The sequence below is a fragment of the Solenopsis invicta genome, chromosome 4, assembly GCF_016802725.1.
Source record: "Solenopsis invicta isolate M01_SB chromosome 4, UNIL_Sinv_3.0, whole genome shotgun sequence".
Lineage (NCBI taxonomy): Eukaryota > Metazoa > Arthropoda > Insecta > Hymenoptera > Formicidae > Solenopsis > Solenopsis invicta.
Window position 1 is genome coordinate 27,117,358 of NC_052667.1, and position 26,536 is coordinate 27,143,893.

Genomic DNA, 26,536 nt, shown 5'->3' on the forward strand with positions numbered 1-26,536 from the left:
TTTCCTTCACGGTCTGCTTGAATAGACCGTGAAAATTACGATCTTTCGCGTGTGCGATTACAGGATTATTACAAAGTATAATGTAATAACTATAATAAGTAATAGGTTTCGCTCGCTATTACGAAACGCTATTATACCGGAAAACGGTATGCGATGAGTAATATTTTGTTATTGGGCACACTCCGTATCGCACTTTCCGATAATTGCTTATCTTTGGTATCTTCAGATACACGCTGTGTGCATCCAATTTAGCTCTTAAAAGTCCACTCCTCTACTCGCCGCGTTGACCTCCTTTTCGGTAATCACGTCGGCCATCTCGGTACGCAACGTTCACTTCGATTTCACGGTACGCAGAGTTAATATTCGAAAATATCAATAATCGTCGTTACGAACGCATCACGCGATGCGCTCGCACTCGTCCCTGACACGATGAGCTACGTAATTCATTCATCTTCGAAATGCGCGAAGCATTTCATTATTGCCATCTTCATTATAAATATTCATTGTGTAACACAAAACTGATGGCGGCAAACGTGTTATCAAGAGGCGTATCCACATACGATATTTTTTATGTTGCAGGTAAATCAGATTGAAAAATGCAGGCGACACCGCCTCTGCTGTCTTTTCTCCTGATCCTTCTGTATCATTCGGGATGGGTCGACGGGCACTGCAAGTTGAAGAACAGCACCACAGCGTGGTGCGATCAGCTGGAGGACCTCGAGAATATCGAGACGCATAGTCTGGAAATCTTGAGTGCTCCAGCCGCACAAGATGTTTTAGTACCGGGTCTCTTCGCCAATCTGACTAGCCTTAGGCATCTTGACCTATCCAACGGCGATCTAAAGAAGATCGAACCAGGAAGTTTTCGAACCTTAAGTAATTTAAGAAGTCTCAATCTCGGCGACAATCGCATCGAATACCTGGAACTAGCGTCCCTAGAAGGCTTGACCCATCTGCGAAGCCTGAACCTACGGAGGAATGTCATCAAGCAACTGCCGCCCGCGCTGGCGCGCCTAAAGAATCTTAAGCATTTGGATATTTACGGTAATCCGCTCGAATGCAACTGCGCCACCCTCCAAGTTCGCGATCTTATCACGCAAAGGGGCGTGACGGTGTCGAAGAAGGTTGTGTGCGCGGGTCCTGGTAACATGAAGGGCACGTCGCTGATGAAACCGACCGCGGCAATTATCTGCAGCTTCGAGGAGCAGGATCGGGAAATGCAGAACGATCAAGCGGACGGATCCGGAGATCCGGATGAAGGATCCGGAGACATCATGGGGGAGGAGGAAGAGGAAGACGATGAGTACGTGGAGGTTAGTAGCACGTCGGAAAAGTTGAAGGAACCAGAAGTCGAGACGCCTTCCTCAATTTTGGTGGATCCCTCGGCAGAATCTTCCGTTTCGAAGGAGGTCACTACCGCAACAACGAAACATGACGCTAATGACGACGAAATTTTCTTTGACAATGAAGACAAGAAGGCGCATTCGTCCACGACTGAGATGTCGCAGAAGAAAGAGGATATTAAGGATGCTCTGTTTTATCCAAGGGAGGGCTCTGGTGACGAGGAAGGTTCCGGCGAAGGATCCGGTATCACTGGAGCGCATTACGACGAAGAGGAGACCGATAAGGAAGATACCGAGGAGGAATCGGTAGTAACTAGTATATGGAATACGATTATGGGTGGCATTATGGGAACTGCCGTGACTACGTCGACCGCTAAAGATCCAGATCTTGAGGAAGAACAATTTATCGATATGTCTTCCACCAAACTGGCTACTGAGGAGCCGATCGTGCCTGACAATAGTCATTCAGTCGAATCCGATAAAACCACTGAGGCTACCACGAAAGCCATACCGCCCGATTCGAATGCCAACGATGTATTATTGATTAAAACTCCTCCGGACGACGATAAATCTGGTAATATGATGGATAGAGATAACAATGAACAAGCGGTATCTTCACCCAAGCAATCCAAGAAAGGCATGGGCTCGTACGTCGTGTTAGCGGTTTTGCTCGCTATTGTGGCAGCGTTGATCGGTTTCGCCGCATACAGAGGTGATATATGTAGAAAGAGGAAACCACCCGACGTAGAAACAGGCACTGAGATGAAAGAGATACAGAAGTCTCTTTTAGAGCACGGTGAAAATTCGACTCAACCGAAGAGGGAGAACACCTACGTAACGGAGAACGATCCTCTCGTGAAAGTCAAATCTGCCGATGACGACGCGAAGATTGACGAGATTCACGATGATGACTATCAGACGCAAGAAGCGCCACGTCTCAATGGTAATGTCGAACATTCGGAGCCCGTGAAGCCGCCTCGAAAGCAACTTTCGCATGACGAAAGTGCAATTCCGCAAGACGGCGAGACGAGAGAGGAGAGGCCTCGCGTGGACGTGAATTCTTTGAAGAAGAACTTCCTGGAGGATAAGCTCCCACAGCCTTCCACCTCATCGCTAGCGACGACCAATGGACCGACGACGCACGTTCCGGAGACCAATGGACCACCGATCAGTCCCGGGGCTCAAAGAGTGAAGATCGTTCTTCAAGATATTCCCGAGAGTGTGCCAAAGACGCCCATACTCATTACGCGAACAATGGCTGGTGAAAATCTAGTCAAGACGCCATGAAGCAGCGGGAAGAGAATCCACGCGAGATAACGAACGTTATGTCGACCGATCGACGTGATCGTCTGTCGAACATAAATCGACAAATATGTGGTGCAGGAACAAAGGAGAGTTTTCTTTTTTCTTTTTTCTTTTTTTTTACGAATGCGACGTGTCTCAGATGTGATTTATAATAACGCCGTTGTTCCTAGGGCTGCGCAAGTTGACTCCTCGCGATGGATTTTTGTAATAAAGAAAGATCACCGAGATCAGAGACCATACACGCGCTGACCGTGACTAGGGGGACTATTGTTTTTTCGGCAGGAAGCTGAAAGTGTGCAAAAGGTGTCCGAGGGACAGGTGTACCTCGGGCCGCTTCGTTGAACAATCATCAGACGCACGAAATGCTACATGTGTCTACTCGCTGAAACTATCTGCAGAATGTCCTACGGGTATCGTGTATTTTTTTTTTTTATTTGCGACTGTCTTACAAGGAAATCTCGCGAAATCGTTAATTTCGTGAAATTTATACGTATAAGTGAAACAAATAAATGAATGCAGAAATTATCAGTTGACGATAGCTCGTATAATCCGTGAGCTATTTTTTATCAAATCAATTACCCGTTTTTGTTAATTTAATAAAGCGAATTTAATAATGCGCGGTATCCTGGACATCCTGTGTCTATACCATGCGCGTAGAAATCCGCGGATGGAGTAAGGTTCGAAGTTAACGCTCCAGTACACTAGTCAGTCTTCCTAACGGATCTCGCGTGTTCCGCGAGCGCCAGAGCGAGGATCATGAGTATCCCGCGGTGCTCGTTGTCGCGCGAGATCGCATCGCGAGGATCCTTAGATTAATCGAGGATCAGAAAATGTTCGCCATACGTCGGGCGTCGATGAGCATTCCAGTTCTGCCATATTTTTCTACGCATCGAAGATTTAAATGTTACACCGTAACGCGCGCCGGCCTTACGCCGTCCTTCGATCGAATCAGATTGTTTGCCAACGCGTACCTCGTAGTTTTTAGCGCGGCGTTTTACGTACGGCACGTCCGATCGCGGCTTGAACTCAAAGAATTTGTAATTCAATGAGAGGTAAAGTTTGCTAATTATGAATAATGGTCTTTGAGACAAAGAGGTTGTAGCTATGGAGTGCGAACGCTTGATGAACGATTTGACTAATACTGCTAGTGCTGTAGAACTATTCACGTCAGAGAAAATATATACGTAATGTTCTGTTATCATGTTATTCCTTTTGTAGCGAACGACAGGAGATCCCCTCGCGACCTTAGAGGCGTGCGCGTTTCAGAAAGACAGGGACTCCGCATCTTCATTATGCATTAACGTATTTATTCGTTGCGCATCGCGCAAGTTAAGAGGCGGACAGATTTCGAGTATGCGTGTGACGGCACTCCATCGCGTGAATATCGGTTTAAATGGACGCGTCATGTAGTTGCGCGCGGCGTAACAAAGCGCCGCAATGTGTTATCCATATTATCCATACGATTATTATTTCTTTACGTACAATTCTTTAAGTCAAAAAGTGTCGAATGCTGTTACGACGTATATATAAATTTAATTTTAAAATAGCGCGAACCTCCCGTTAGATCGAAACTTGTCCCAACGATAACGCATCGTCGGATTTAACTTAGCGATAAAGTAAGGAGATCAGTGAAGATTGTAAGACTTTATTTATATGTTCAGCCTTTGGTCAATAAAAGAGAGTGTTATTTTGTTGATATCATCATTTGTTTTAATCATGCGTCACGGCTAATCTTCGACCTCACTTTGTTACTCTCGAACGCGTCACCAACATTGCGCGTGATTCTTTTATATATTTGTTACATAATTATTCGACGACATCCCGCGCTTAAAAAAAAAAAAAAATAAGACAAGTTGTGTCGTAATATTCGAGAAAAAAGTAAAGTAACAAATGTAAAATATATAATCTTCCAAAAGGGGGAATCTTTTACACGCTTGTAGACATTAATATTATTAAATTGATTATTAATACTTACGATATTATTTTTCTGATTCAATTTAAGAGGTGTGTTTTCAAGACCGAAAGAAACGAATACATCAGAAAATGTGTATAAAATTACATAAGAATTATTATTTGAGCATAAAAATTCTGCTATAATCATTGATTTTTTTTTCCTCAATTTTAATTGTATTATCTAAATTGCGGTCTTATCTCAATCACTGTTATACAAAACATATATTGTCATTTTTTGTCTCAATATTTTGTGCGTATAAAATGTAAATTTAATATGTTGCTTTATAAATCTAGAACGTGAGAATTTAAATAAAAATTTACAAGTCATAAATAATTTTCCTTTAAATAGAAAAAAATCTTTTCAATGTCACACACGCAGCCGATAGAAGCGCAAGTGAAACGCCTCTTGCAGTGTAATGAATTATTGGGTACACACTAGATATTTAATGATTTAATTATTTATAATCGATATGTATCGCTGTTCACCGCCTCTCTTACCGTCACAAATAGTACATTAATATTATAGGCGCTTAGTTTATAGCTATAATTTTGATTTTTTTCTGATTGACGAGAAATTACTGTAATTTAAGATCGGCGTCTTTGCTACATTCAAACCGGTAATCTGTGACGTTATTATAGTTAGACTCTCGACAGAGGAGACAATATTCCAAGAAGACGCTTGTACTTTTGCTCTTCTTCAGTGTAAACCTTTTACTATTGGCTCGCCGTCTCATTTGTCATTTCCTCGATTACTAATCTTCCTTGGGCAACGTGTGTGTATTTAACACCGGGAGAAAAAACCGGTTTGACAAGATAAAACCGCCGTAATATTATCGCGCAAACTGACGTGTGTTATCACGGATTCGTACCCACCCTGTTGATTTAGCGTTGATTTAGATTGCACCATTTGACGACGACTTTTGTAGTTTTAAAAATAGACAGCCACGTTTTGCGCAAAACGTGCGACGTTTATATTAATCGCGCGTCCCATAGGCGCAATGAGAATACTATAAATCTACATTTCTCTCTGTTTTTCTATATTTTGTTTATTAAATTTCCTATATTTTATTTATTAAAGTAAAAATATTTATAATATGTATAAATTTTGAAATAATTCACAAACGAAGAATAGTTTAAGTCTCGCGTTCTACGAATGATTCTTTATAGCCACCCCTGGGCTCTCGTTTAAGTTCCTTGATGACTGGAATGGATCGGTTGGAGCTCATTACCTGGACATCAGAATCTTCGTCGTCGGTCACATACTCGTCTCTGAATATCTGTCTTCTTTTTCTTCTCCTTGAGGTAGGGGTCTGCGGCCTTGGCCTGTCCTTGCTACTGCTGGACTCAATGGCCTCGTCCACGGCGCTGTGCCTCCTGGCTCTACGCGTTGAGGTAGTCTTAGGATTCCTGGGATTCGTATTGTGCGGTTGATCCATCTCGCATATGTTGCCGCTGGAATTATTCCTCTCTCTTCTAATTCGTTCCTGCCGGCGCTCTTCCCGTCTCAGCAGATCATCCTCGCTCTGAGTCCGTTTTCGAGGTCTCCTCGCTCTTCTCTTCTTAGTCCGTAGATTATCCACGGAATTTATGGCGCGCAAGGTACCATTTTCGATGGAGATTTCGTTTAAAGCATCCATGGAGTGAGCCAGTCTGGACATCTGAACCGCTTCTTCGTAGCTAGGTGGACCGATTAATTCTATAGGATTGAGTCTGATTTCCTCTGGAGTATCAAATACTTCTTGTTCTATACGTTGATTCCTGGAAATACGATCAAATAGAAATTTTGTCCGATTTCATTGCAGTGTTACATTTAGGAATATCGTTTTATCTATAGCGCAACTAAAATTTGTAAAATAAATTAAATTTCTGTGGTATTCTAAAATGCAACTTGAAGGTTGAACGATAACTTTAACAATTCGTGCGATTTATTTAGAAAATTCTGATAAATATTTTATTAAAAACATGACTACGTCGGTAACGCGTTCTTTGATATCACTTTTGGGAAGATATGAATAATAATGTAGCAGCTAGCTCGCGAAATTGTGTACGTAAATCTATATTTCTGGACAGATATCTGTCTTATCTATTGCAGGTAGAGTGCCGCTTTCCCTGGCATATATTTTCTTAATTATTATTTTTGTTTAAAAACTATTGAAAAAAATGCAGCACGTTATATTAAATTACATTAATCTCGTTTATCGTACGTTATGAATTGAAAATCATCGTGCGTTTACTGACGGCAGGCGTATATCGATTTTACGACGCAAAGCAAGAAATCTTGAAATATATTTCATACGTATGTAATATTTAACAATTATTAATCCAAAAGCATAGTTACCTTCTGTGCAAAAGTCGTAATCTTTCTCGCTCTTCTGCTAATTCCATTTCCCGCCTTTGCTCGATGACTCTTCTCTTTATCTTCAGAGTGTGCTTGATCGACACTATGCTACCACAGAGAACGACCAGAATGAGCAAACTGATCATTACCATCCCCCAAGTTCTGTCTTTGCTCTGATATAAGTCAATGTTCCACTCAGTAAAACATGCGGCTTCCCACGAATAGCCAGACACGTTCGCCGGACTTTGACAAATCAAAGTCGATCCCATAGTTTTGGGGGGAGGATTCGTTAAGTAATTAAAGGTGAAGTAGATCTGTATACAGTCGCATCTCCATGGATTATCCTCTAAACGGATCATCGCCAAATCTGGATTGTTTCGAAATATATCAGAATTCATCGCCTCCGTCAAGCGATTTCCTATGAAATAAATAATTAATTAATTAATTAAACGTGAGCACTCAAAAAATTTAATGAATTACAAAAATAGAAATGGTAGCAGAATTATGGAAAAAAATATAATTTGAAAATTACAAGTACGATCATTCTCAGGCTTATTCGGAAAATGTTGTGTTATCAGTGTTCTAATAGTCAATTGGATTTGTAATTAAAACATTCTGCAAATTCAATTCTTACTTTAATCATTGTATCACTAACAATTAAATTTCATTGGAATCAGATAGCTTCTTCGAATTGTTTAGTCGCAAATGGCAAGGGTTGATACCTGACAAGTCGAGCCTTTGCAACGACGGACATTCAATGAAGCTATCGTTGTGCAGCTCGACGAGCCTGTTCCTCTGTACATCCAGTACTCTTAACGTCCTCGAATTTAAGCGGCGCGGTAACGATTGCAGATGATTGTCCTTCAAATTCAGGTTTCTGATAATGGGCATCCCCTCCAGAGAGTTTGCTCTGAAGTGACTGATTAGATTGAAGGACAGGTCCAGGGTTGACGCGACAGACACCAGATCCGGGAATCGGTGCAATGAGTTGTAAGAAAGATTCAAGAACTTGAGTTCGATGTTATCCTGGAACGCCAGTGTGTGAATTTCTTCGAAACCGTTCGCGGACAGATCCAGCAACTGAAGCTTCACCAGACCTTCGAACGTGCTGGCATTCAGTCGCTCCAAATTGTTTGCATTCAGATACAAGTTCGTCAACTGCTTGTTTTTAGCGAAAATGCGATCTGGCAGTAAATGAATTGCATTGTGAGAAAGACGGGCATGTGTCAACGACGGAAGACCATGAAGACCGGGTCGGTCAAGGCCGCATCTCGACACGTCCAGTTTCTTCAGCTTTGAGTGTTGTAAAGTTGCATATCTACAAATAAGTAAGACATTCCATTATTTTTCAATTCCTTTTGAGTCCCTTTATTTAATAAAAACTATCAGTTATATTATACGTTTTCTTTAATGATCACTTCTTACGCAAAATTAAAATTATAATTAAGTAAAAGTTTCATTACCGAGTACTGTACACTAATGTAGGATTATTGACTAATCGTAGCTCCTCCAGTGCCGGAAATCCGCTAAAAGTGTCCGGATAGAGATAATTTAGAAAGCAGTTAGACATATCCAACCATCGCAGTGTCTTACTGACAGGCGATTGAATACTCTTCAGCGGATTTCCCGCGAGTTTCAGATTGATCAGCTCCGGCAGCCCACTCAAGGATGTGTTACTGAGTTCTTTTATAACTGAAACACATGAAGCCTTTGTTAGTCTAACGCATACGTATATATTATTTAATTCTAAGAATTTTTATATATGCTTCTGCGCAAAAAAGTAGATAGATTTTTGTATAATTAAATTTTTATTTTAATATTGTCAAATTAAAATATATGAATACGTTCCTTTTTCATATTTGAATTAATTGTTATTAGAATATTAATGTATAATTTTAAAAATATATTTGGTATTTCAATAATTTCAAAAATTGCCTTTTAGGAATGCTTATAAATTCCTTTTTACAATAAATACTTATAACTACAATATATCTTGGTACACACGGCAATGACCGGCATCTACTGCCTGAAGCACTTCGCTGGTTAGCCCTTTCAAGTCAGGTAATAGATTCCTTGAGATGTGTAGAACTTCCAGGGACGGTAGCTGGCTAATGGAAGCAATAGCTGCCGTATTTACGATAATATTGTCTGATAGATCTAGTTTACGAAGATTTCTTAATTCTTCAAGATTATTTGGCAGGGAACTGAGCCTATTCTTGGCCAAATTCAGGTACTCTAACTCCATCAACCGATTAATTTCGACGGTGATCTCCGTTAAAAAGTTGCTCGACAGATCCAGGTACTGAACCTATATCGCAGAAAAAAAATAATTTTAATTTGTGATTAAGCAATTTATTATAATAAAATTAATAATCCATTTATTAATCGATTTATTATGATAAAATGAATAAGTCCAAATAAATATATTAAAATTGATTATTCCATTGAAACGATTTAATTATCTTGATCATATTTTCGTTTATAATCTCATCATTATTCTTATCAAATATATTTCTTTCGTTATCAATGCATTTTATTTTATTTCACGCACAGGTATATGAAACTGCCATCTTATATGCTTTATTACAATAAATTTACAAATAAAATTTGCAAGAAATGATAGTAAGAAATTGAGTCATTACTTATCTGAAGCTTACTCACCAAATCACTGATGTTTTCGGGAAATGTCTGTAACCCTTGCTTCGAACACTGAACGGTGCGGGGTAATTGGCCGAGGCGACACAGACACCTAGCAGGACAAACGCTTTGACACCTCACTATCGGCAGAATTGTCAGCCACGTGATCAGCGACAGAAGAAACACGTCGCGATGTCTCATTGATCGTTCCTCCATGTTTCTTTCGCATCACCGAGACGAGTCAGGTCGAATAATCGCGCGTAGCCCACATTCTCTCCAATTCAATTCGCCGCCGTTATCGGGATGATATTTACGGATATCCGATGGCGCATCGTCAACGGTCGAAATCAGTTTGTTACGTACGTCCAAGGCGTCTACGAGACGAATAAGGTCGTTCGCCAAAAATGCTCTCGCCGTGAATCGATGACCGAGCGCGTACCGGTTCTCCGAACCGTGCTAAGAGCACTGAGCTAGTAGTTATCTTTGATAAGTAACGCAGGGTACGTCGCACGATATCTCCGTAAGATAACCAGACCGCTGTGTCGAGGTGTCGAGCGCGTTATTCTGTGCAAAAGGAACGAAAAAATAGAGGAATATCGGACAGAGATAGAAGTGGTGAATGCACCTGCAATTACGTGGTGGTTCGTGCGTGTACGCAGCATGGTGCACGACATCCGAGATACTAGTCTATTTTGCTTCGACGTGCCGACAACTCAGCCTTGCCGAGAGCCGCTTCATTTATCACTTTAGACCTACGTTTTACATGTATTTATTCAATCAATAATTTCAATGGCAGTTTAATATTAATCATGTCGCGTTTAATATACGATTATTAATCGATTGAAAGACGCTGTAAATCCCGATCAAACTTCTATCGCGCGTCCGCGACTTGTTCGAAAACTTTATATTATCAATTTTTTTACTATTCGTTATTAGCGTCGCTAAATTATTGAAACGTGGGTACTTTAACGAGCTCTGACGTAGGTCGAAGCGCTCCGTCAGAGATCCGGAGAAACGGGTTTTCCGCGGAGGAGACATGAATGGAAATCTGAATGGGCAGTGCCGCGGAAAATGTAAGACATTAGATAAATATCTCAAGTATCCCGAAAGCCGATATTGAAGCGGGCATCTCCGCGGTCTAAGCCCCTCTCGGCTGACCCATGCGGATATTTTCTCCTACTCCCCTCGCGACGCTGTCGTCGCATTACGATCTTTCTCTGCCGTTTTCTTTTTTTCCTCTTCGATCCGACAGGATCGTATCTGCGGCTTCTTCTTTCCGACGCGGCGTCCAATGTAGGAATTAGATCAAACGCAGGAGTTCATTATACCTGCAAGGATCATAATATATGAATTCAAAGGTAAAGGAGAATCTTAAGACTCTTAATTTCTCGAAAGTTCAAATTTTCAACTACAGTTCAAGTGACACATGATTTGTATCTCAGATGTTTGAAAAAAAAGTCACGAAAAAAAATCTAAGAGAAACGTTACAAAAATTTGCGAAAAAAACTTGCGAAACCTTTGTCTCTCTCACGAAACAAATTATCAACATAAATGCATCATAAGATTTAACAAATGACACGTGACGATAAGGAATGGAGAAGTTGAATAATTCTCAGCAAAATGTATGTAGTAAGAATTGAAATGTACGCAAATTTCCATTTACATACATACTGTAATTAATATAATATACACGCAAGATAACGGCTTTAGATTTGATATCCATTTTTTAAATTTATTTAAAATCTTTAGTATAGTAATAAGTAAGAGTTAAAGTGGATAAGATAAATTGACTCGTAAGAAAGATCAATGATAAAGAAACCTCCATGTAGGAACATAAAACAATAAGGCGAAAAGTTTCGATGTATGCACGTAACGCGTTAGATAGAAATCTAAAGGAATCGATATCATTCGATTGCACGAGTTAATTCAGGATTAGACCACATAGGTGACTCGATCGCGCATTCGCGCAGTGAAACGCATTCGCGCAGTGAAAGCAGGTTACTCGCGATTATTTGCACGGATTGCAGTGAAAAAGACTTGGCCGAAGGCTCCACCCCTCAGAGAGAGGGATTTAAAAAGAGCCTTATCCGCGCAGGACAGATTCGTTCTCTTTTTCACACGTCCGGTCGGGCCAATAGCGAGGCCAGGTCACACCCTCGGGAGGGTGCGAGAGGTTTAGCTAGCGCCGGCGCTTAGCCCTGGGCTTATCCGGTGGGGAAGAGGACGTACTCTACCTGTTGATATTAAACCAACCCCTTCGCCGCGATTTCGCAAATCCGGAGTTCCACCGTCGCACTCGTGGTCACGCCCTTTGGCTCAACAGATATCCTCAATTTTTTCGCGAGCAACCCACCTTTACGCGCGATTTTATGGTGTCGTAAGAAAAGTATCGTGTTTTAACGAAAGGACCATATAAATTATCTTATTTGTAAAGTTAGGGAGATCAAATCGATCTTTCTGAGAAATGAATTGTCACTTGAGTTGATTTGCTACGATTATTCATCAAAGATGTTGTATAATTATTATAACGTATAATAACTGCTTAATTATTTAAACAGAATTATATAACAGATAATTGTTGACGCATAGTCACGGCCTAATGATAATTGAATTATCTAATATAGCTATAATAGCTATATAAATACGATAATTGAAAATCGATTCCCTATATATCGATTTCCCGTAATTACATATTTCATAACAGAATGTCGGGCTCTCCTTTGGCTGTACCTCGCTCTTTAATCTATACAATTGGGTTCGCGATAGCGGTTGTGAATATTCACGCAATATCGAATTCGTGTTAGATGCAGTAACCGCCGCGAAATGAAGATTCCAGCCGCGAGAATGGCTTCGGGATCGATCATCTCGGCGCGCCGATTCCTCGCGCTCACCCCTGCGCGCCGAACACCAGCAAACCAGGTAGCAGATAGCTATAATTAAAAGTCGATCAGGCCAGGCCCTCGCAGATAAAGAGCCTACGCCCGCGCGAGTGTACAGTACGCGCCAATAACGATCATCGGATTGGTCACACGCTCGTAATCAACAAAATAAATAAGATAACTTTAAGTGACAATTAAGTAGTGACGACTATAGTTCTCTATCGATAAACAGCATTATAGTCTGTAATTAATTTTCGATAAAATCGTGTTACATAAAATACAAGTGGTACATATCAAGAGATCAAATAATGAAACAGATATTGTAGACAGCAGCTTGATAGAACCAAAGGCGAAATGGGACGCTCTGTTGTCGCATCGTATGACATTGCTTCACAAGCTTGAATTTTTGTCAGAAACAGATTTATCTTTCGCCAAGTATCGAAGACATACTTAAAAGATACAAGTTATCCGTTTTTCTCATAATCGTCACATCCAATAATAAAGTGGTTAAAATCGTCTACTTACTTGAGTTTTCTTTTAGCCCCGCTGCTGCGAGCTGGCGGTACAATTCATCCCGGTCGCAACGTTCCTCCATCGGGAGACGTCTCGCCAGCAGATCGGTCCCTTCGTCACTATTGAGGGCACCTGTACCGGAGAGGATATAATACCGGCGCGCGCTATCTGGAGTATATTTTTAACGCCTTCATTTCCGGTCGCGCTGGGACACCGGAAATAGCGGGACGATACCTCGCGGTGTTTCAGGTATTGATCAGTTCGAGGAGCCGGTGCCACACCACCCACCCCCAGCGGATGAGGAGGGAGGCTGCACGGCTCTGCAGACTCGAAGCTTCGACCCCCACACGGCCCCCCGCGTCTTTGCCACCCCCGCCACCGGCGTCGGCGTCCCGCTGGCGACGCCCCTGTCCGCCACCCCCAACCGCCGGCAGCGGCGGCGTAACGTCGAAGACGGATCTTTAGGTATCTCCGCCGTCTGCGCTCGGATCTTCGGACTACGCTCCGGTGGCTCGGAGCGAACGAAAAAGGTGCTTGAGTGGGTGAGCGGATGGCTGGTGGGGCGCGTTTTTAGGGAAGAGGCGAGAGCGACGGAATGAACTTTGTTGCTTCGCGGCACACACCCGCCGCGACACGTATACAGGGGGTGGTGGTATCGATGGCCGCGTCGATGACCGGAATATGGCTTGCTGCTATACCCAAGTCGGGGAACGATGGAAGGGCTTCGATGAATCGCGGAGAAATTCAACTGGATTTCATTTCAACTTATAAGAGATGCCTTGAAAAAATTATGTATCGTTAGCAAATCATATTAATTGCAATGGAAAAGACGGTCATATGTCATTCATAAAATTTAAAATTAATGTTTACATTTTAGGAAAGAGCAATTGAGTCATTTTCAAATTTTTTAGAAATTACGTGTCTTCAGACTTAAAATAAGCTTAATGTTTCTTTTTTTTACGCAGGACTAGAGAGCAGTATTTTATTATCGGTAGAATTTAGAATATTTTTTGCACGTGTTTATTTGTATTTAGTACGCATAACGAGAATAATTCTCACAAAACACATATTCGTGTGTAATTTTATTCTATGATACAGGTGGACGAGGACACGTGGAGCATCATTCGCGCGGATTCATGATTTCCAAGTGATTTTATTTTCCCTAAACTTGTTCCCCGCCTTCCGCGGCGGTCCTTAAGCCGGGTTATAAATAACGGCTTATCTTTTGTCGGCTTCAACGCCGCCGCGACCCCGCACAAAGCCAAACTCTACCCCTCCTGGCGAGCCCTCACCGCCACCTTTTATGCCTCGTAAGGGGTCGCGCGCGAGAAGACGTCTCGTGAAACGTGCACTCGTAATTGCTATGGCGTGTCCCTAAATCAAATCCCGCGGTTTTTCCGCATTGAAGAACACCTACGTATGTTTAGCAGAGAAATAAAGCCGCGGTCACAATAAACTTTCGCCTCCAACGTCGGATCGAGGCGAATCAAATTTCAAAAATTATTCAACCGTTAGAAGGGTGTTAGGATTAAGCGTTTCTGATATCCTACAGTAATGTCTAAAATAAATCGAGTTAACATTTGATTTTTTATCTCGTGTTAATGACTAATTAGTGTTCGCTACTTATTATATATAAATGGAAAGAACGATTTTGCAAAAGTATCTTAAAATTTAGCTAGCTACAGATCTGAAAATTATTTTACTTATTATAAAAATAATTGTAACATTCTAGCAATCAGCTTGAGCGTCCTACATAATTATTCTGATTAATTAACAAAATTATTTTCAGTTTTGTGTTCAGCTAAATTTTTAGATACTTTAGTAAAATTGTTCTTTTCACGTCCGTTTTATTTGATCTCTAATGTGACATCGCGAAAGATTGATCAAGAACATTTTTCCGCTTTTATACATTGGTATTTATATTTTGCAGAGAGTAGTACGTTGCGACTCGGACTGGCGCCTGTAAGTAGTCAGGCCTTTATGGCGCTGCGTACTTAGACTTGATAAGCATGATTAAACGCTAACTTGTTCAAAAGGTTTCATATATAAAGCTAGTGATTTCGAATAATTAGCGAGAAAATTCCGCGTGTTACATGCACGCCCTTGTAATAAACGCGTCTTGTAATACATCGACACGACCGGTGCGTTTTACGCTGAAAATCGGCGCGATCCCACGGCAGACATTTATCGAGTTGTCGTTTAAGCGGGTTGTTGGTTGACGGCTGCGCGATGTGGAAGTAGCTTAAGTAGCTGGATTTCTCGCTGATATTTGAATGGATGTCGGCTATTTGTGGTTCACTGCGTCCTTAACAAGATCAGGGACATTGAGGCACGACACCCCCTGAGGATGAGATGCACGGCCCGCGTACAACGGTGTGTCTATGTGTGTACTGTGCGCTCGCTCGCACATCTGTCGGCGCTCCCAAACCCCAGAAGAGAAGGACTCGTCCTCGCCAGACCTCAGCATCTTCAGTGTTTCCGTCGTATTGTCTAATCGCCTCCCGGTTCCATCGTCCTGTTGCCTCCCCTTCTTCCTTTCATTTATCATTCATTGTTGCTTGCTTACTTTATGTGTTGTTCTTAATATTCGCCATTTTGCCTCACTGTTATGTGTAAACGAACAAACATTTCTGTAATTATTTCTGTAAGAGATTTAATAATTATTCGACACTTACTCTCGTCGTTATTCTAAATATTAGAAATAATTTTTTTCTGACATTCATTCTTTTATCTTGTGAATATTTCTTTTAATTAGTATTATCGAGTCTGGAGTAATTGGTATTTTTAAGGCACGATACATTTATATGTGCTTGAGAACATCGAAAATGTGTCAATCAATTAAAGGTGTCTTTCAGACACGTATCGTTATTTATCTTTGCGCTTACTCAATAGTTTATATTTATTTATTAAAACGTAAATTGTTTAACATATTTTAAATACGCGAGAAATATTTTCATAAAATATAATAAACTCTCTTTCTATTCTCTTTCCCTCCCTTCGACGCGACGCGACGCGACGCGTTGATGTCTTCCCTCATTCACGTTGCCTCTCGCAGAGCGATTCCTCGCCCTCAGATGAATTCGCATTCGAATTCACTGTTAAGTTTGTCGATAAGTACGCGGATTGTGATTCACTCATCTAGTACACGGGGTTGTTCCCGTCAAGGGCTGAAGATCACGAGGGAAGGAAGCGCATGGATGAGGGAGGAAATTCGTGCTCGATTAAGAACAGGCGGTTCGCGAAGCTGCAACAGAATTAACCATACTCGTCCGCATTCAGTCTCGCACGTTTTCTATTTTTTTCATTTAATAGAGAGAATTTTCTTGTATGTCCTTTGCAAATGCAGATGATGCCGCGGTGATTTCTATTCTTCTTAGGGAAAGAATGAGTTAATTAAAAGGACCACGCGGAAAGAATGCGGTTTAAAAATTTGAAATTTTTAAAACTTTAGCTAGATACATCTGAAAATATTTAGACCGTCAAAATAATTATGTTCGACGCTCAAGATAAGTTGCTAAAATGTCAAACGTGATTAGCATCGTGTTTGATTGATCTACCAAAATTATTTAGATGGTTTAACGTAATGATTTTCAAATCTGCATTTAGCTAAATTTTTAGACAGCAAAGTCATGCTTTTCGTGTATGAAGAAGAAGGCTTAACATCATAGTTATGTCATGCATGATATGTGCAATTATTTCGTACAAAATTACGTTTTTTTTTTGAATTTATTAAACGTTTCAAAGGGAAAGTTATCAGCATGGGTCTCCAGCACCCGCCTGATAAGAAACGTGTTAATAATAAAACATTGTACGTCGCTCATGCGTCTGGTATATCTTCCGCGACGTCCATCTTTAGCATACCCCTGATGAGTGTCTCATTGTCGGCACGGCGGCGTCGAAGGTTGCGCGCGGATGAGTATATTTCACATTCACGAGCGTGTTCGCTATCTGAAAGCGTACAGGCCGACGTTCGCGTCGCGCGCCTAAAGAGAGCAGAGAGACGGCGATGCCGTACGACGGGCAACATGCCAATCTTGCACGATGTCTTTTATTGCCGCGATAAGCGGCCGTGCTGTGTCCCCTCCGTCTCAACGCCCCGTGCCGCGCCGACGAGACTGGCGAAACGTTACGAATGTAATCTTTATTTCTGCGCCTTAATGGACATTTTCTCGCTGTTGCGGAGCGTGTTACGCGCCCGGCGATCCTCGTACTCGCAACGTTTGACAGAAGGTACCTTCTTTATGGCCGCGACGGAAAAGAAACGCGATAAGCCTCCGTCAACGGGCCCGCGAGCTGTATTACGAGAAACGATGACGATGGCGCCTGAGATAAATGCCTCTTAGCATTTTGCTCGGTTATCGCGATAAGTTTGCGGATAATACCGTCGTTTAGTCACCGAGAACGATTTACTTGACTGTAACTCTCTCTCTTAACTCTTATATTAATACATATCTAATCATCTAAAATTGCTAAAGAAGATATCACTAAGTAATTTACTAGATGCATTTGTTGCATTAAAGTCTTCTTCATAACTTTTCATATTTTTATTCTTTACAGGTGCGCTGCTTTCGAAATAAGGAAAAAGCTTTTTTGACAATAGTATTTTAAATGATTAATTTTCGAAGAGAAGATTTAAAGCAATTTACTCCGAATGGACTCGATGCATGTATATTTTCGTATTTGGCGCAGATATTATCTAGAGATTTTGATGCGCCGCGCGAAGGCATTGCATTTATTATTTCTGATTACATTACGGTTGATTTCTCGATGTTGTAACAGGATGTTCGAGAAGTACTGCGCAGCGAGGCTTGAATTACGCCAAGTCTCGCCAGTTCAGAAAGACTTAAAAACTTTGATCCATCTCTACCTATAAACCCCGTTCCGGACAGGAACCTCAAGTTCTTCCTCAGATAAAACGCGGCTTGTCCCGTCACCGAGGAAAGAATTTAACGAGATTTCAGTCAATCTTACTCAAAGTAAAGTCCGCTTTTGTGTTAAGCGAAATTACTTACAAAGTGTTGAGATAACGCGGGTATATTATATAGAGTGACCGCGCGAAGCAATTTTCTGACAAGGCAGAGTTGAAAAATTTCATATATTTTTACTCCCCGTTGGGGAAGGTATCGATTAACGGGAGTTAATTGAAATACTGTTAATTGTCGGATTGCGATAAATCTTTACGAACAGGCAAGAATTTCTTTCTAGCCCCTTTATTTATCGACGGGCGGACGGTTTAAGTTATGGATGCAAATTAAAACGCTCATTCATCTTATGGTAATTACACGGCTGGGATTTGCAAATCCCTTAAACTTTCTTCTAACTTTCTCCTACCGTCTCCACTTTGTGGTAAGCTTACACATCGTCGTATCAATGTAAATTAAGGAGTTCGTTGCATTCGGCGTTTGTCGCTAAATCATGTAATAACTTCTGCAATTTTATTCGCACAAAAAGTAAATGGGACTCTTTCCGGCGCAATTAAAAAATTGTTACGCAAAAGCATTTAATAATAATAGTTCTAATAAAAATGATAAGCCATGGTGACAATTGTAGAGAGAGAGAGAGAGTAGCAAATGGATGTAAAAACGAGATGCAACGGATTACAGCCGCGGCTTTGTTTTAAATGCACTTTATCCGGTTCGCCGAGAGTTTGCATTCATATGCATCGCAACGGCGGAAAATCGCAAGATGATCCCGCAGGTTTATCTTAGTTAGAATAGAAGGGATTAGACGCCGGCTTCACCCAGGCAGCAGTTATTTTCAATTATCCTTCCGCCCCCTTCGGAGCTGCAGCTTTTCCCACCCCCGGCCCCGGTCCGTACCTAGCTGCTCCCGGTCCGCTCTCGGGGGGTGTGTAATGTATGCGAGATAAAGGCCGAAGAGGCGCCGTCGTAGACTAAGATATTACAGGGAAATGGTATAAGGTGTGGAACGTGGCGGGGGTGGGGGTGGTTGGCTGGCAGGTTCCCCGCGTGGTGGAGAGGGCAAAGGGGTGCCCATAACTTATCGCAGATTTAAGGCTCTTAGACTTAAGGGACTCTAATAATAATATAGCGCCATTCCGACACCGTTATAAGGAATCGCGCGTATAGCCGGAATTGTGTACTTCGGCGGAGTCCCACGGATCGTGGCTGCGTGTATTTCCGGGGGTTGTAATATCGCCGATCGTTATACGGACAGGAATAATTTTTATGGCGTTGCTACCGATGCGTTATGTCTGATAACTGCCTCCTCAGAATTTAGACGAAATTATTTGTTAAATAGAAAAAAATGAGAGTACGCGAGAGAAAATAAAGAAATTTGTGCGAGATGTGAAGAAGCGAAATCTTTGTATAAAGAAATATATCAATTTCTGAAACATTTATATGTGGTTTGCATTATTGAAATAATCTGTGCGCGTTGAAATTTATGAGACAGGTCTATTTTTTAGGTCTTACATGTAGTAAATGTACATTATATTCATATTTCTGTTTTTTTTTTTTTTTTTCGTATATCACGACAAATTGTTGAATGTACCGCGGGTTTCCAAGTGTTTCAGATTTTTTCGCAAGACGCCTGCGAAGGTTGGCACGATCTATGATGCTAGTTGCAGCAACGAAAGGTATGGTCAGATAATGCAAAGAAGGCAGAAGGAGAGCCGGTGGGCAACGCGCGGAGAGAGAGATTTAAGATGGCGTGGTGCCGCGGTAAACAAAAGCCGCGATAAATTTCGTAAGTCGCCGAATTAATAAAAGATTACACCGCGGTTACTGCGGGCACCCGCGAGATAAGAAGACTCTCTTGGCGGAGCCTCGAGACCGCAGCTAAATCATCGGATATCTTGCCCTACGATACATAAACCACCCTTCAGGCTTACTACGTATACGTTGTACACAACCCCCGCGCGTTATCTTCGCCGGGACGACGACGGTGCTCCGACTCCGCGTACAGTCGATTCTCAAAAAGAAATCCGGATGTTGGTTCTCTCTCGCGACGCTTTCGCGAGAAATCGCGAAATCAGTTGGCATAGCGAGAATATTATCTTAACGTTGCGTTATTTTGAAAAATATAAGAGATTTATATGTAATAATGAATTTCAGATAATATACTTACTCATGATTTATTATATTATACATAATACTTTCTTTGCGGTATGTATTGTTCATCTTTTTTCTGGCTGAAGAAAAGTATTAATTTTACAATTACTTAACTATTTCAATCGTAATAAAAAAATTTGTAACAAAATTATATTTTATTGCGAATAAAAAAGCTTTTATTACTCGAGTAATTTTTAATCAAAGGAACGATTGAACTTATAATATTTGACCACAGTTTTGTTATTACACATCTAAACCTCTATAAGCAAGAGATGATTATTACCACAGCAGCACAAATTGATTCATTCGTGTGCGACGCATCGCGGGATCTCTATATTTACTTACTATTACGGGATAAGACGTCGCAGGAACTGATGGACAAATATATAGGTCCTTTATTAATTGGCAAGCAGGACACTTTGATAGACAGCTGGGATGGGTGGAAGACCGAAAGCTTCGCTTTGATGTTCGAGGACCGCGGTCCATTTCGTACTGCAAAGCTCAATTAATTAATTGGCGAGAGAGTGAGTCCGACGCGCTTACGAGTCCGACAGTTTCAAGACAACGTTACATCTTTCCTTGATAAAAACGATCAATGAATTTTAATTTTCGCGTCCGCGCGACTTGCCGAGGTGACACGCGTAGTTAGGCTAAAGTCTAAAATAATCCTTAGACTACGGATCGCGTCCGCGTGCAACCTCTCGAGCTGATAAGATCCTAATCTTCTGCCCCCACGCGCGCACTGGAAATGTTAGATTGCGAAACGGGGATCCGGCCGTACTCGTTTGCGCGACTAACTTACGATGATAAATTATTAAGGAAATCAGTAAGAGAGAAACTCTAGACTTAACGTAGTGAAAGATATATGCGAAGTTTGTACTTCAGCGATTATCTCCTTTCAAACTGACCTCGCGACACCGTTGCAATTAAACATACCAAACCTGGAAATTTTCATAACTTTCTTCCGCAAAAAAAAGGAAAAGAAAATACGTAATTTGACAAATTATATATTGTCACTCTTGCTGATTTATAGTGGTATTTCGACGTTAATTTCAAACATCTTAAAGACTCTGTTGTTGAAATTAAGAGATTGAAAGTTACGGAACAATAAACTTCGCTAACAATATTGTTTACTAATTTCATAACAGCAAGATTAAATCGTATATGAATATTAATCATTCGACTCCAATAAAATGTTTCTTTTTGCTTCCATATATAATCAATAGAATTAAAAAAAATCAGAAATTATAAGCTGCAGATATTACGTAATCTACATCTTTATCTTAACTCTTCATTTTCTTGTTAGCCTATTACTTTGTCAAAAGCGTTCGCACCTTTGACTTCTTTTCAACTCGATTGACACAAGATACATTATCCTCGCTTTTTCTCGCTCTCTGGTTCTCTCTCGATTCATCAGTTTCGTCGCGATCTACTTTCATCGTGATTAACCCGCGCGATCTTTGACACTTTGATTTTCGACATGACGTCGACTGTTCGTTCGCGAATGTTCGTCAAGCGTTAAGTCCGCGGTATTAAGACGTGGTGGACGGCGAGCGAGAAGGAGGAAGTCGCAGGCAGAGGTGGAGTACGAGAGGAGAACGTGTGAGAGTGGGTCGAAGGAGGAAGAAGACGAAGAAACGAGCTGAAGGCACAGTGGCGGCCACCAGAGGCGGTGATCTATGGTGGGATTACCGGTGGCGGTATTTCTTCATAACCGTTTCTCCGGGTCGCCTCTCTCTTTTCTCTTCTTCTTGCCATCTCCGGCCGTCCTCTTTGCCCCTTCGGCGACGTTCTCTCCTGGCTGCGGCTGGCCCCAGCAGGTTCTCACCGCAAGAAGCTCCTCGGCTTCTTCGGCACTGCCTATATCTCCCTACGTCGGTAACGTACACGCCCCCGCGCGCGCGTTCAACTCGCGGGGGGTTGTATCTTAATAACATTCATGAGCTCAGATATACCCGCCAGATTTATTGCCCCAGCACCCGCGGATTCTGCGAAGACCTGCGAACCCCTCCCCCCTCCTCCCTCCGCCCTCTTCTCCCCTTCGCGTTCCTCCTTTCTTACGCTCCTCGGTCTTCGCGCTCCGCTTTCTTCGTTTTTCTCGTCTTCGGGATCACCCTCCGTCTCTTTCACCGTCCACGATTTTGCCCTCTTTACAGACGAATGTAATTTGACAGCGAGCGAAGCTAAACCGCGTTTGAAATTTAATGGAGAAGGGTTATGAGGAAAAAAAGATACGGTTGAATCTTTTTTATCTCCGAAAGTTTGAACAAAATGCAAATATCATTAATTAAATTATCAGACTGATTGAAGCACAAACAAAAAAAAATGCACAGAACTGTGACATATGCAATTACACCGAATTATATATGTACTTCACCAATAATCAGCGTTAGTTAATTTTGTTTCATAATGCTCTCGAGCACTTTCGCGAATCCCTCTCATTATAAGACTAAATTATGCTGGATCATGAGTGATTTAGTGACGGTTTTCGTAAACGAGTCCTCGGTATCGGTTTTAAATACCGCCGCGCGAGCTTTAATTGGGTCAAACGCACCGATGGAAAGCGACGTCGTCTCCGCATGATACGAAACCACTGTGGCTTCGCTTTTATCCGTTTATCAATTGAGTCTCCCCCGTGAGACACCCTTACTACCTACACCGCCCACCCTCCGTGTTGTGGCAGGCGCCGTCGACGGCTCTGTGTTACGATATTTATGACTCGCTGTATATTACACATGAATCCGCGTTCCTCCAGTGCCGTTGTGTATTCGGTATTAAATGCATAGCATTAACTATTATCGATTCGATTCGATCGGCTGGCGCGAAAAGCGAGGCGCGTACGCACGGACGCCACGTGTTTTATTTTCTCTTGTAATTTGCACGAGAATCGCCGAAAGAAAAGGCAATGAAAATAATCAGTCGAATATTTGTTGGTACGCGTTAACTGTTACATACTCTGTTAATTATATAATTATTACCATCCTCGACTATACACACAAGTTTATTGAAATAATTAACGGAATAATTTAAGCGTAACGAAATCATCATTTCGCATTTATTAAATTTACCTCTAATTTGTATCGCGGTGTTTATACCAGACAATTCTCAAATTAACAATAATTTAATTTCAGTCAAATAAGAATTTAACGTCAAGCGCGCGGAACGTTGATTCTTAGTCTTGTAACTTCTATGAAAATTACGCGCTGCTGCCGTTTCACCAATTTACTCAATTTTTTTTTTATAAACCGTTACATTTGAAGTGACTTGTTAAAAGCGCGTATTTGGAAGAAATAAACTATAATTTTTAATGAAATCGTAACTGGACATAAGGCATCGACATTTCCTTCTTGGGGAGGGGGGAGGGAGAAGCGAATCACGACGCGGGTTACACCGCTTCTCGCGAAGGCGCGTTTGCGTGCGCGTTCGATCGACGTGTGTGTCTGCGTGGGTGTAGTATAAGCTCCTCTCCTTGCTGCGCAAGGCAATACAGATTTATGTAAGTATTTAGCACGGGCTCTTTGCTTTATCGCGACTCGCCCAGCCAAGACGTCCTCGGCGGTCGGCGAACCACCCGCGTCCCACCCCCGATCTGACCGTCCGAAAATTTTCAATTATTTTTTCTCTCCTTCTTTCTGCGGCTTTTGCTCTCTCCCGTGGTCCCATGGGACACTCGGGAGATGATGCTCGACCGCTGATCATCCGGCCGTCTGGACCGTGAAAGAAACCTAAACCGCGTTGATACCGCCGTCCCTACTGATCGCACTGTAATCGGTTGCAAAGAGAAACCTTTTATTGGAGTTTGAGCAATTGTTAAATAAATAAATTTGCGGGAATATAACAAATTTTGATTTTCAAGTATAAAAAAAATTAATCATGTAATATTAATCTTTTTAAAGAGAGAAAAGATATTAACGTCAAAGAGAAGATCAATTTTAAGAGAAGGATATCTTATTCAGCATATTTGTAATATTTAATCTTCTTGGAAAAACAAACTGGAAAATATAAAAAATATGTTTTTAATTTAGATTGTATCATACATAAAAAAAGCACAAGAAGTTTAAAAAAACGTTTTGATATATTAATTTGGTCGTAGAAATTTAATTAAAAGTTAAGATTATTAATAGTGCAAATATTATAGAAATTTTGGATGCTGATATCTCTAATTCAAATTGATAAAACGTGGTCGGCCGTCAAGTCGAGCTTTAAAAAGATAGTGTCGCCTTTACTGGCTTTACGAAAATATAGTCAGATATTACACGTGTAACGCTAAACCCGGTAATAAATAAACACGGGGGTAAGAAAGATCGCCCGGAGTCAGCCCGGCGAGGAAATATGTGCGCAATATCCTGATCCTTCCACAGTTAGCTCCAGCCGTGGCTTCCGAGCGCCGGATCAAAAGGACTCGCGCGCGCATGTACCGGTACGAAGGATTCTGTTTGGCCAACCATGAAAAGGCTAAAAGCCATCGGTATCGTATCAGCAACCCCTCCGTTCGAATCCTGATCTCTTTCAGGAATGGAACTTAAGCCACATGGCATTCCTTCTGATCCTCGTAAAAGAAGAACTAATCAGTGTCCACGAATTTATCGAAAGCCTCGGTACACACGTGACATTGATCTTCGTCCCCTTGCTGGGATCCACGCTGGACGCGGATATGTCTCGTTTAAATCGAAGTTCGCTGGACGTTTTTCGTTTCGAGCAGACATGAGCGGAAATAAAACACTTTATTCATTCAACCTTCATGCAAAACAGTACGCTTTACGTTTTACTCCAATGTGCTTTACAGAACCCTGTCACATTGTTTATTTGTATAAGAATAACGCCTTGACTTAAAAAACGCTTTAAATGTCCACGAGACCGAAAAGATCTAAAAGGATACTAAAGAACGTCAGCAGAATATTTATTGTATCACATTAAAAGAGGCAAAAATTGATGATGAACGCAAGCGGATTACCAGGTTTCAAAAGAAATCTTCCTATCGTATTATACCTCAAATTTTACGATTCTTTTTTTTTATCGGTCTATTTCCCGGTTGCGCTCTTCCCTCGCCGTGTTATACCCTCGTACAACGAGCTCAGGTTCACCAACAACCCCAACCCATCCGGTGATCTATCCGCCTGTGAAGCGAGCTAATCGCCGGGGCCTCCGCATAAGCGCTTTCTTACCACGTGCAAATAACGGTCATGCGGATGCAGGGCACCGGTAGATCCCGCACGGAGACGGAGGGGGAGGGGGCGGATGTGGCGGAGATGTTGGTGCTCGGTCGATCTTAATGCTGTCTTAAGCCCACCGGAGCGCGACATAAATTATGTATCGTCCGGGCGTAAGATGCCGCCAAGATCCCAGGAGCACCTGGTATTCCTGGTTCAGCTCACGGTTTCTCTCCAAGACTACCCACCGCTCTCGCTCTCCATTCCCCCATCCCCACCCGGTTTATGTACGCGGGCGCATCCCTACCCCTGTTCCTACACCACCGGGGTCCCTAAATTTTCTCCAAGTCTATAAGGGTTAAGGAATTAACTACGGCTGCTGGCTGGACCGACCGTTCGGGCCTACGAGCTTCTGATACGCCGGGGCGGTTGCCTCCGGGGCTTAATAACCGGGGTGAGGATCGCTCGCCGACGCGACGGGACGAGTGAGGGGAGGAGTGGATGGTAGGAGGATCTTCGCCAAAGGCCATTACAAGGATTTCTTTTATTTACGGTCGCGAAAGGAGCTCCCGCCTCGAGCGGGCTAAGTGGTATGATCTCCTCTCCTTGGGCTCGACTCTCGCGATAGATCTTGGCCAATGACCGCTAAGCGTCCACTCTCCGAGGCTTAATACCCCCGTCCAATCGTGTAACATTCGGCAGTAGATCAATTAAGACGTCGTCGCGCTAGGTCCATCCAGAATCACGGTGCTACTACCACCGCGATTTCTGCTTCTTTGAGCTTTCAATGGAATTAAGATCGATATTACTTCTTTATTATTATGCAGTCTCCTTTGGCTTTTCAGATACACTCAGATAACTCTATGCGATCTTCTTCCTTTTATTCCGTCGCGAAGATGTTAAAATTTTATCTCCCGAGTGCTTAATTTTTTGCACATTTTAGAACGCGTAAGCATAAAAAAAGATATAAAACACTTCTAGAAAATATTTGTTTCGACATGCTATTTGAACTAATGGCGTCTAAGTAACCTCCTTAGGATCATGGTCAATAAATGTCTTTGGCCAGACATTATGGCCAAATATAACTATATTTTATTTCTCGTAAATGAGAAAAAATTTGGTTCGTTGGCTCGGTTATTCTTTCTTCACACGCACGATCGCATCGTCGGCGCCGATAAATTAACGGGATTAATTATCCGACCATCGGATTACTCGCAGCGAAGAGTACGGCCTACCCCTTGGTGATTTTCCTTCCACGGCTCATTACTTTCAATCGTTGGCCTTCAGCCGGTCGTCCTCTTCTTCGCTACTCGTAATTTTTAGTATAGCCGCGCGAGTGCTGGGA

The 26,536-nt window shown here is 42.0% G+C and overlaps 2 protein-coding genes across 3 annotated transcripts in view; one reads left to right on the top strand and one right to left on the bottom strand.

Moving 5' to 3' along the window:
* Window positions 1-4,344, top strand: part of LOC105196346 (protein windpipe) — a 22,186-nt gene extending 17,842 nt beyond the window's left edge. For both annotated transcript variants that reach the window (XM_011162252.3, XM_011162251.3), the window contains one exon: window positions 580-4,344. In XM_011162252.3, coding sequence (XP_011160554.2) covers window positions 597-2,630 — 2,034 coding nt within the window. In that variant the 5' untranslated portion in view covers window positions 580-596 and the 3' untranslated portion in view covers window positions 2,631-4,344. The remainder of the gene's footprint in view (window positions 1-579) is intronic.
* On the bottom strand, window positions 3,526-13,297 carry LOC105196347 (insulin-like growth factor-binding protein complex acid labile subunit). The gene is made up of 7 exons (XM_011162253.3): window positions 12,981-13,297; window positions 9,601-10,904; window positions 8,944-9,247; window positions 8,403-8,631; window positions 7,662-8,257; window positions 6,940-7,357; window positions 3,526-6,359 (listed from the first exon to the last, which is right to left on the bottom strand). The coding sequence occupies exons 2-7, from the start codon at window positions 9,790-9,792 to the stop codon at window positions 5,735-5,737; spliced, it is 2,364 nt and encodes a 787-aa protein (XP_011160555.2). The 5' UTR covers window positions 9,793-10,904; window positions 12,981-13,297; the 3' UTR covers window positions 3,526-5,734.
* Between the last annotated feature and the right edge of the window lie 13,239 nt (window positions 13,298-26,536).